Raw genomic sequence first — 12,320 nt, 5'->3', positions numbered from 1 at the left:
ATTTTATTCAAGTTCACAATCATTTTATCAATGATTATTTAGACAAGTTATTCTCTATCATCTTTTATCTTTATTTCATGTAAATGTGGTCTGATTTCTTGTTCTTTGTTATTTTCAAGTGTCTAGAATTTTCTAAAGTAATTTTTTTTTCAGAGAAAATGAGGGGATGTTACGTTTTCTGAATTATTATGTGTCCAAAAGATCTTTTTTGTTTTCCTCACATACAGGTTTAGAATTTTAGAGGCCCAGTTATTTTTCCTCAGATTTCTGCAAACATATCTTAATTGTGTTTTGTCATGTAATTTTCTTGATGTGAAATAAATACCAGTATGTTTTTTCCTTTGTGGGTATCTGCTTCTCTGTATGACATTGTGAGGATTCTTTTTAATCATCAGAATTCAGTTTCACTACCTTTTTGATGAAGTTTATCATTCTTTTCCTTTTATGGATCATACGTATAGTCTAAGAACGCTTCACCTAGCCCTAGGTCTCTAAGATTTTCTCCTATATTTTCTTCAAAAAGGTTTATAGTTTTACCTCATACTTTTACATTTAAACCCATGATCCATTGTGAATTAATTTTTACATAAGCATGAGGTTTAGATCAAGGTTAGTATATTTGCCTATGAATATTCAGTTGCCCCAGCATTATTTATTGAAAAGACTATCCTTCCTTCATTCGATTACTTTCACACCCTTGTCAAAAAGCACATATATGTGGGTCTCCTTCCTAAAAGAAAGTTCTCCTTTCTTTTCCATTGACCTATCTGTTTTTTATGCCAGTACTACACTGTCTTGTTACTGTAGCTATATAAGAAGTCTTAATCTTAAAGAGTGATTCCTTCTATCTTATTTTTATTTTTCAAAATTGTTTTAGCTATTTTTGGTCCTTTGTCTTTCCATATAAATTTTAGAACAAGTTGTTCTATATCTATAAAAACTATAGAGAAATTTCGATAAGAATTGTATTAAATCTATAGATTAATTTGGGGAAATTGGCATCTTTATTATGTTGAGTCTTATGATCCAAATGGACCTATTCATCAGTGATTTATTATTCAGCATACAGATCCTGTACATGTTTTGTTAGATTTATACCTAAGTATTTAAATTATTTTGGAGCAACGATAGATGGTTTAATATTTTAAATTTCAGTTTCCCCAGCTACAATTGATTTCTGTATGTTGATTTTATATCCTAGGACCTGGCTGAACTTACTTCCCTGCCTTTTTTCTTGAAGTGTCCAAACCAGTTCTTCTGTAGAATTCTGGATTTATCTGTTCATTTCTTCTTAGTGTCATTTAAGTTGGTTCTCTATCCCACATATTTCCTGTAAACTGGAGTTAGGATAGTGGCTTATAGAATCAAGTTAAACTTTTTAAGCAAAAATACTTTATTGAATTTGAGAGTATTTAATCTTTATATGTTATATATTTAGTTTAGTTTCTTAAAAGAGAAAGAATAGTAATTTGTTTTTAAATTTTTATTAAATATGTTACAAAGTTATATTAGTTTTTTAAAAGTAGGCTTTTTTTTTTTTTTTGCTATTATACAATGTAGAAACTTTTTCAGTTTGAAGACTTACTCTGCTAGAACTCTAAATTAAACCACAGATTTTGGGGTAACATAATTTTTATTTTAATTTTTAAGGTTTTACTTGGAAGAACCTCCAGGAACACAGAAGCTGTATCTGGGAAGAACTGCTCCTCCATGTAAAGTGGTCCTTCTTGGAGACAAAGAACAATCTAACTGGATAAAAGAAGTACAAGGAATTTCAGAATAGTGAGTGTCATAAAAAGTATTTAATTTCTAGAACTGGAATGTGATTTAATGTACTTGTCCTCCAACTTATTTCCCGCTTAACATAGTAATCACTCTGAATACTGACTACATCTTCATTTTATGTTCTTAAGAAAGTAGTAAGTTATAGTTTAAAATAGTATCTGGTCAGCGGTGGTTATATCCTTGCCCTGTTCATCACGAAAATACCGCATGATGTACAAAAAAGAAAAAAGAAAAGAAACAACATGATCACTTAATACTGTGAATAACAGTTAATAAGTTGTTGCCTGAATTCAAAAGTTATTTTTACTAACCATAAAGCCATTGAATTTCTTGACCACATGTAAATAATGAAAATGGAAAGGAAAACTGTCCTTTTTTTCACCTTCTCCCCTTCCTTCCCTATACCCAAACCCCATAGGCTCCTAAATTTAGAAATGCAAGGTCTACCAACCAAAAAATTAAGAATCTGACCCTCCTCTGAATGCTAATTTTCAGAGTCACCAGAGCCCTTCGTGTCCCATGATCCCACCTTAACAGTACCTCTATTCATCCAAACACTAGGATTTCCTAAATTAAAACAGAATAATAGAGATTGGCAGTGGGACATGAAATAGTGTCATAAATGTATATCCATCAGCCCTCCTGTTTAAACTGTAATAACATCCATTGAAAATTGGGGAATTCAAGGAAACATCTCTTCTACAATTTTGGAGTTAATGCCAGGCTTTAATATCCTTATTCAAAGATTGATAAGCAGGGAAAATCTAAAAAGGCTATAAAAAAACCATCTGCCATAAAAGGAGATAAGCATAGCTCTCAGAGGGTAGAGGTAAAGCATATTTTTGCCTCCCAACTACGTAAGTCAGATACCCCTGTTATAGCTCATATTGTTCTGAATTTTCTTGTATAGCACATTAACAAAATTCTAATAATAAATTTGTTTGATTACTTTAATAACTCTTTCCTCCATAAGGGTAGGGAACATGTTTTTGTCACCACTCTATTCTTATTCCTTGGCTGGTGCCTAGGCACTCGGTAAGTATTTGTTTTAATGAACTAGAGATTGTTTTAGTTAAGACTCTTTTAATTGAAAATAAAACCCTCATTCAAAATACTATGAGTTCAGTCATTTGTTCATATATATTCAACAATTATTTATTGATACCTGCTAAATACAGTAGTTGGCACTGTAGATGTCATAGTGAATAAAAATCCCCAGTCCCTATACTCATGTAATTTATGGCTGGTAGATGGGAGATGGACATTAATGTCTTGTGTGATTTTTTTGATCAAACTGAGCAATGATATTGCTCCGAAAGAGAATGCTCTGAAACCGCTAATAGAGGGGTTTGACCTAGAGAGGGAGGAATTTACCATAGTCAGAGAAAACGTTCCTGAAGAAATTTGACTAAACTGGTATCTGAATGTGGAGTAGGAGTTAGGAAAAGAGTGAAAAAGAAGCATATTTTAGAATGAGGGAAGAGTTACATGCAAAGTCCCTGTGGCAAGAGGAAAAGCAGTATGTATAATGCTAATGATAATGGCCAATGTGACTAGAGTATTCAAATCAAGAAGGAACCCTATTGAGGAAGATGAGGCAAGCTGAGAGGTATTAGATTTACATGTTACATCATGTAAATTGAAAAAAAGAGTGTTTCAAAAATAAAGGGAATAAGCCATGTAAAACGTTATGAAGAGATTAAGCAAGAGCTATTTTGACTGAGCAATAAGTCTGAAAGCCAGATTAGGGTGGATAGAGGAATGATTGAGAGTAACAGAAACAGACACAGTAAGAATAGACAACTTCTTTAAAGGTTTAGCTGTGAAGGAAACCAAAAGTTCCTGACCCTTTACCTTACGATATTCTTTCCCATTTAGATGTGCTTGATGTTCTATGATGGCAGCAAAATACAAAGGGAACAATCAAGGCAGCAGACTACTGAAATTGATAGTAACGTATGCTGATTCATAGAAGAGAATGATTTCTAATACTTGCCAGTTCAGGATCTCTTGTTTAATCTTGTCAGCCAAGAAGAGTAGATGGGGTTATGTGGATTCATGAGCACTCAACGTTTATTTATTCTGACCACCATTCTCTTAAGACTGCTTTTCTTTACCTCCCTCATATCATCTCACATTTTGTCCTCTCCTCCCACACCTCCCAAACTATTCAGAAATCTGTCTTCCAAGATGAAATTCGTAGGACCACTGTTGCTCTGCCCCCGAGGGTTTACTTTATTTATTTGTGATTTTACACATTATGTCAGTACAATGAGGTGATGATCTCATGGCTCTAACGAGTAGGAATAATGCTTGTACAGACCATTCTTTGTTCTGAGACTCCTACAGCAAGAATTTAGAACCTATTACTTATCTCAGTTATAGCTATGTATCTTATTAAAAGACATGTTCTTGGTTTTCTGTGAACATAACACATCAAATATATGAATACCACATTATGTGATTTTATTTTTAGGAACCCTTTAACTATGCACATATGATATGTCTGATAAATTTCTGTATTCCTGTGTAACAGATTCCCTTTCTGATGAAAACCACCATTAAGAGATAGCTGAAGTATATAGCATTGAATGGAATTGGTTTTTGGTTTATTCAGGGAAATTTGATCATGTGTTAAAACAAATGAGAAGAGAGGTGCAATATTCAAAAGAGAAAAAACAATACATTTGAAGATGGATTTTTAAAGAAGATGAAGGATGGCTCCTCTATTTTAACAGGATGTGATGAAACTGTAGGTTGGCTTGTGTGTTTGGCATGGGGAAGATGAGGAGCTCTCATCTGATGCCTTCTGTTTTCTTTCTAAAGTAGATGCTGAGTTAGCTATTGAGGATGATGTGGGGGAAAGACAAGTTGGTCTTAAGTTTGAGTAGAATGAGGAAGGTTTGAAAATAATCCTTGGGGGAAATAGAAAAATATCAATTGATCAGAAAAACATGGTAGAATTATAGGCAGCATTGAGGGCTTTTTTTGAAGTTGAAGGTCAAGAATTTATAATGTAACAATTGCTCTGTCTTTTGATAGTAGAGTTTATCCGATCAGTCACAGGCTTAGAAAAAGCAGATCATTAGATTTTAACCAGCACTGGATTTTGCCAGATGAGTACAATGGAAAGACAAAGAGGCAAGGAAGTTTATGTTACTAGCAGAAATGTTACTGAAATGGCGGATAATGGAATCTAAATGGGATAGAAAGAGAAGTGAAGAAAGTAGAGGATTAATAGTTTGGGAGAAAGTAGGATCAGTGGACTGGAGATCCCAAATTAAGTTGAATAAGGGTCATAAAGTGATTGAACAAGCAAGTTGAATGGAGACGTTTTTAAACAATAAGATGTTCGAGTTAGTGATCTTGAAGGTGAAGCCATTATATGGGTGATGTCATAGCCAAGAGAATAGGTGACTGAAGTGCCATGGAGGAGAATGTTATCAGAGATAAGGGAGTTGTATAACTACTGTGGTCTTGGGTAGATCAGGTATGTAAACATTGAAGTCACAAAATAGTATGGTAGTTTACTATTAGGGATTTGGATATCACACTGGGTTGTAATGAGAACACCAGCACTGCCTCTTAGCCCTGAAGTACATAGTATGAAAACAAACATTGAAAGGCTACTGCCTAAAACATAGGAAAGTGATGATACCTTCACTTAAGAAGGTAGATATTGAGAATATAATGGACTGAAACAGAAATTGAAGAAGAAAAGAAGACTGGAAGAAGGGAGCAAGGAAATACTTTATGGGATGTTATGGAGAAGATGCATTTAGAGGAAAATTTCGAAAGAGTGCCAAAACCCTTTATTTCAAATTAAAAAAATAAAAAATAGGGTTATCAAAAGATTGGTGATAAATACTGAAACCATTAAAATACAGAATTAATTTTCAAATATTCTCATTTTACATATGATAAAGTTACAAGATAATTTGTTTATAGTTTAGAAATTCAGAGAAGTCTGAAGTTTTTTTTTTTTAATTTAATTCAAATGTAACAATAGAAATTGTAAAGCAAGATTTCTAACTTGCAAATGACTGGCAAGAAAAAAATCAAACAAAAGAAAGAAGACAGAAGGTAGAAAAGCAAAACAAAACATAGCTTAGGAAACCTGAAAAGATAAATGAAATAAGATGACAGAAACATGACCAAACTAAGAATTGTAGCATTAAATCTAAGTGGCTGTTGTTCCTTAATTAAATTCAGAAGCACATATATCACCACCATCATTATCCAATGTAGCTGACTACAAGAAGTACACCTAAAACCAAAATTAGTAAAGTCTAAAAATCCCTTACCATTATAGTTTTCAGGAAATACAGTTTTATATTTACATTCCAACCTTTTAAAATTACATATTTGGTTCTGCTCAGTCTCCTTAAAAACATATTGTTAAATATACCTGGAAAATTCAAATGGAAAGAAAGCGGGAGTTGCAGTATTAAAAATCAGACAAAATTGAATTGAAGGCTAAAAGAGTAAATGGGGAAAAGGTAACTATTTACAGAAAGTTTATTTCACAGTGTAGCTAGAACAAACAAAACCTTATGCACAGAAAAACATTGTTGACGTATACTTCTATTGGGTGAATTTTGAAATACTTTTTTTCACTTTTAACATCTCTGAACTTAACATGTGTTCTACAGTGTAGTTTAATTGATGGACCCTTTTTCTTGCTCGACAGAACATAACATAATGATATATCTACAATCAATAATGTCTTAATATCTGCAAGAAAAACTGAAGCAAATTAAAGAACACCATAATTTGGGGAGACTGAGTTGTCTGTCAGATCTAGTAATCAAAAAACGAATAGGCAAAAATAGGATCTAAGCAATATAATCATTCGATTTAATAGTAATAAGTTAGATTCTGCAGCTCATGTAAAAAATAAACCCTTTCACGTAGGTTACTAAGAAAATGCAAGAAATTTTAAAACTACAGAGAGACTAGAATACAGACTACAACAATGACCCCAAAGCAATATAAGTATAAAGTAAAAGCAAAAGTAAATAGATAAAAATTTAAAATTTAAAAGTATTGTCCTAAATAACTGTTTTGGTTTTTTTTTTTTAATAGAAAGTTTTTATTGAAGTATATATACAGAGAAAAATATATGTACCAATCATAAGTATATTACTTGATAAATTTTCACATGCATAACCAGAATATAAATCAAGAAATAGAACCAAAAGAAAATTGTGTTAATCTCACAAAGCCCCTTAGACCAAACCTTTCCAGCCATTACCATCCTCTTCTTTCCCACAAGGGTAACTTTTGATTTATAACCCTGGAGATTAGTCTTACCTATTGTTTGAATGTTATATAATTGATTCAAATGTATTCTTTTTGAACCTGACTTCTTTTGCTCAATATTCATCTGTGTTGTTATATACAGTTATAGTTCATTCATTTTCACTAATATTTTAATATTATCTTTTTAATATATAATTTGATTAAATTTATTTAATTTTGTTTAGGATTTTTGCATTTACTTTCATGAGAGAGGTGGGGCTTTAATTTCCCTTTCTTGTATTGCCCTTGTCTACTATTGGTATCAAGGTTACTGACTTAATAAGTTTTGAGTGAAAGTAGTAGAAAAAAATCCCACTGAATTTTTAGAAAATGGAACCAGAATGCTACATTTCAAAAATTTGTTGGAAACTTGTTTCTGGCTAAGATGACATGGCTTATTTCAGACCAACCCTACCATCAGTAACAGCACCATATAAGTATAAGCTGCTATGAAAAAAATGAATATATAATAATGTTAATTAACATACACTATATATAACTATATAATATATATTATATAATACACATATAAACACATATACAAAAATTAAAATTATGATTATTATTATGAGCTCAGTAGATGGTCTGAATAGTAATATGGGTATACGAAAAATTGCATCAGTGAGGTTAAATGTCAAGCCGAGGGTTCCTTCAGCACATAGTACAAAAGCACAGTGAGATGAAAAGAGGATAGTCAGAATTTCTAATATCTATCTGATAGGAATTCTAGACAGAAAAAAATGGAAAGAAGATAAAATATCCCTCAGATGAAGAATGATTTTCTTGAGGTCAGGAGTCAACAAACTTTTTCTGTAAGGGCAAGATAGTAAATATTTTAGGCTTTGTAGACCTTACAGTGTTTATCACAAATACTGAACTCTGCTGTTGTAGCACAAAAGCACTCATAAACAGTAAATAAATGAATGACTATGTTCCAATAAACTTTTGTTTACAAGAACAGGAAGCAGTCTGAATTTGTCCCATGGCCATAGTTTGAAAAGGCCCACGAATGCCCCTGTCAGCCTTTTTCTGTCTCTGAATTTACCTATTCTGAGTGTTTAATGTAAATGGAATCATATAATATGTGACCTTTAGTGTCTGGCTTCTCTCATTTAGCATGTTTTTGAAGTTCATACACATTGTAGTATGTATCGGTACTTATTTCTTTTTGTGGCTGAATGTTCCATTGTATGGATAACCTTTTGTTTATCCATTTATCAGTTGGTGGACATTTAGGTGGTTGTGCCTTTTTACTGTTGTGTGTAGTGCTTCTATAAGCATTTATCTATAAATATTTGATTGAGTACTGTTTCTAGTTCTTTAGGTATATACTTAGAAGTAGAATTGCTGGACTGTATGGCAATTCTATGTTTAACTTTTTGAGGAACTACCAGACTGTTTGCCACAGCGTCTACACCATTTTACATTCCTGCCAGCAACATAGAAGTGTTCCAATTTCTCTGCATCCTTTCCAACACTTGTTTTCACTTTGTTGTTGTTATTGTTGTTATAGCCTTCTTATGGGTAAAAAACACAGGAGTTCCTTAGCAGCTCAATGAGTTCTCATTTATTCTCACATGCATTGGGAGAGGTATCCACAGAGTGGATGCCAAAGAAGAAGGTCTTAAGTCAGGCACTCAGAACTGTTTGCATGTTTATTTAAAGTTTGTTTAACCCATTTCCTACTTAGAAAAAAGTACAGCTTGCTGCCAGCATTAACTTAATTTTACGTAAACACATTCTTTGAAACTGAAGCAAATCTGACTGATTTTCAATGTGAAAATAAAATATAAAAAACCGTTCTTGGAGTTAATTCTAAACAGAACTTGTCTTTCATCCTATTGTAACAGAAATGTATACATAAATCAGATTCATCATACGAATCTTTGGCCAACAACTGTTCGAGAATGATGTTAACATCATATGTAGGAATGCTATGTTTTCTAGGATTTGACATTTTCAGTGATTGAGAATTACTATATTTTGTAAATGGAAATACCACTACTAAAAACAGAATGCTGAAAATCAGCGGTCCCCGATCTTTTTGGCGCCAAGGACCAGTGCTCCTATGAAAATCTAATGCCTGATGATCTGAGGTGGAGCTGAGGAGATGATGCTAGTGCTGGGGAGTGGCTGCAAATACAGATGAAGCTTTGCTTGCTCACCAGCTGCTCACCTCCTGCTGTGAGACCCAGTTCCTAATAGGCCTAGGGGTTAGGGTACCCTGCTGTAAATAGAATGTCATTTGTTTCCAAAGACTATAGATATACTAGAGCAGTTCGAAATGATAATAAATAAACAAGATATTTCATGGCAGACTTTGGGGGTAAGGTTAGGACTGTAATCTGCGAGTTATCTGGGGGTAAAAGCTGCAGTCGCAAGCACCACCAGCAAGTATTCGTAGGGCAAATGGAAAATGGGTTAAGCACTTGATTATGAACTGGTTGGATGATAATTATCATCTAGAACATATACACACTCATACTTATCTATATTTCTTTTTATTCTTTCTTTTAGTTACCTGAGAAGAAAAGGAATAATAATAAATGAAACATCTGCAGTCGTATATGCTCAGTTACTCACAGGTCATAAATATCAAATAAATCAAAATGGCGAAGTTCGTCTAGAGAAACAGTGGTCAAAACAGGTTCTTCCTTTTGTTTATCAAACTATTGTCAAGGTAAGTCTTCCTTCAGGCCTCAGTTCTATCTTAATGTACGCTATTGCACACCGTATAAAGAAAAGACTATAATCACGTTAATAGAAGACTAATGCAGCATTGTATAATGGAGATTATTTAATGTAAGTTACAAAATACTGTAGTCTTTAAAAGGACTATTACATGCTCAGATTCTCACTCTGTGATTAAGAACTCGTCTTTTTCATTTACTTATTTTTTAACTTAATCTCTAAAAGAAAAGTCGCAGCATTAACGTACATCTTATATTTTTAGATTTTTATTCTCCAAAAATCATTTGCCGTAAAGTATGTGGTGATCTTGTAATTTTGGGTAAACAGTATACAGTAGTGATTCAGAGCACAGATGCCTAAGTCGACTTTTTAGCTGTGTAACCTTGGGCAATATTCACCCCGTTTCTGTGACTTAGGCTAATAGTGGTCTCTGCCACAGAGGATTGTCTTAAGGATTAAATGAACTAATAAATCTGTGAAGTACCTAGGAGTATCTGTCATATAAGAAGTCAGTAAATTTTAGCAGCTAGTATTGTTATATAGAAAATCTTTACATTTGACATTTGCAGACAATATAGTCATATTCTTATAGGAAAAAACTTGATGTGCAATCTATGAAAGTTTTGACTGTGATGATTTACTTTTGTATTTCATTCTGTGTAGGACATCCGAGCTTTTGACTCCCGTTTCTCCAGTATCAAAACATTGGATGACTTGTTTCCTCCTAGAAGTATGGTCTTTATGCTGGGAACCCCCTATTATGGCTGTACTGGAGAAGTTAGTTCCTGTTACTATTACTAATTGAATTTCTTTCTGGTTTGAAGTTAATATAATTCTCTAACTTCTCTTCATTTAGGTATAAAATAAAATGTAATACCGAAAGGGAAAAATAAGAGAAAATTTATTCCTCTAACTAATGAACACAGTATTTGACTATGTATCTTTAATCTTAGCAGGTTAGGGTCAAGAAGTTGGGAGAAAAAATAATTCATATCCTGATCTCTTTTTTAGTAGTTTGTTGATTGGTGGTATGGATGAAGCAATTCTATAATTATTTTGGATGTATTATTGGGTTGATGAATTTATAAATGTATTGCTGTTTTGCGGAACTCAAGTTCTCACATGGAAAATGTACATGCAGATTTGGAATGGGAGAATGCAAGAAAGAACCTGTGGGGACATATTAGAATTGGAGGTATAAATATAAACCCATGATTTCTAAAATACACATACATGTGTGTGTATATATGTATATAGGCACATGTATATGGGTGTATATATATGTCTATATATATATATATGAATGCATATATGCCTGTACAGACACATATTTGCTATCTCTATTTGTGAAAAGGATAAGACACAAAGACACCCCGGTAGCAATGAACATATATAATGCCTTTATCTCAACCTCTACTCCACTAAATACTGTACTCCACTAAAAAGAATGGGAATTCTCAGAGAAATGGCTGATTACAGATCTAGGGCAGGGTAGGTACAAGATGAGCATGGAACCTCTTGTATGCCAGAAAGTAAAGAAGTGCTCAAAAGAATAATGGGAGCATATCACATTAACACAGGAACCAGGTTGAAGAGGCTCCTAATGGTCAAATCTGGGACAGTTTGAGTATCAAAATATTACGTACAGTAATGAATTATAACCCATTAGAGAGGGTTATGACTCCATAGTACTAATAAGTAGATAAATGGGGAAGGGAAGACCTCTTGCTTTTAGTATTATGTCAAGGGTGAATATGGAGAGAGTGCTGGAGGTGGAAAATCATCATTTTATGGCCATTATTGTAAAGATCGACTCAGGCAACAGTCTTCATTGGAAGCTAAATCTAGGGGAAGTTTTGGATCAGGAACAGGATGTTTTCATGGTCTTAGAAAGTGTCTCCCCAATAAACTGTTCATTAGTTGCAAAAGAAACAAATACTGTAATTGTACAGTGAAGAAATTGAGCAACATTTTGATGGTATATTCAAAGTTAATATTACAGTGAGGGATGGATGAACATCATATATCTCTAGATGTGATACCCTTAGAAGCACATGTCACCTAAGCACTATTCTGGCTCAGAATACATAACCTTAACCTAATCACAAGGAAGCATCAGATAAATCCAAAATGAGTAACTTTTTTTTAAAAGGCAGAGTACAGAGAGAAGAATGAACTGTATTTTTCAAAATGTCAATGTTACGAACGTCAAAGAAAAGCTCTGGATATATTCTAGACTAAAGGATGCTAAAGAGGTATAACAACTAAATGCAATATCTGATCATAGCCTGCATCCTGTAGGAAAGGGAGAAAATAGGGCAATTTTAGGTCAACTGACAAAATTGAAATATGAACAGTAGTTTAGATAAAAGTATTTTATCAATGTAAATTTTGTACTTAATAACTATACTATGACTATATAATAAGCCATCCTTCTCAGGAAAAATACGCTGAAATATTCAGGGGTAAGGGACATGATAATATGTAATATACCCTCAAAAAGTTCAGAAAAATTATTGTGTATATGTAAGTACACATACAGA

At 33.1% G+C, this 12,320-nt stretch overlaps 1 protein-coding gene across 2 annotated transcripts in view; it reads left to right on the top strand.

Moving 5' to 3' along the window:
- The window catches only part of XRN1 (5'-3' exoribonuclease 1), a 117,195-nt gene that overhangs the window by 45,444 nt on the left and 59,431 nt on the right, over positions 1–12,320 (top strand). For both annotated transcript variants that reach the window (XM_039876474.1, XM_039876475.1), the window contains exons 20-22: positions 1,651–1,782; positions 9,604–9,766; positions 10,441–10,554. In XM_039876474.1, the coding sequence (XP_039732408.1) occupies positions 1,651–1,782; positions 9,604–9,766; positions 10,441–10,554 (409 nt within the window). The remainder of the gene's footprint in view (positions 1–1,650; positions 1,783–9,603; positions 9,767–10,440; positions 10,555–12,320) is intronic.

This window comes from Pteropus medius, unplaced genomic scaffold, assembly GCF_902729225.1.
Source record: "Pteropus medius unplaced genomic scaffold, Ma_sr-lr_union100, whole genome shotgun sequence".
Classification (NCBI taxonomy): domain Eukaryota; kingdom Metazoa; phylum Chordata; class Mammalia; order Chiroptera; family Pteropodidae; genus Pteropus; species Pteropus medius.
This window is presented reverse-complemented; position numbering and strand designations above follow the sequence as displayed.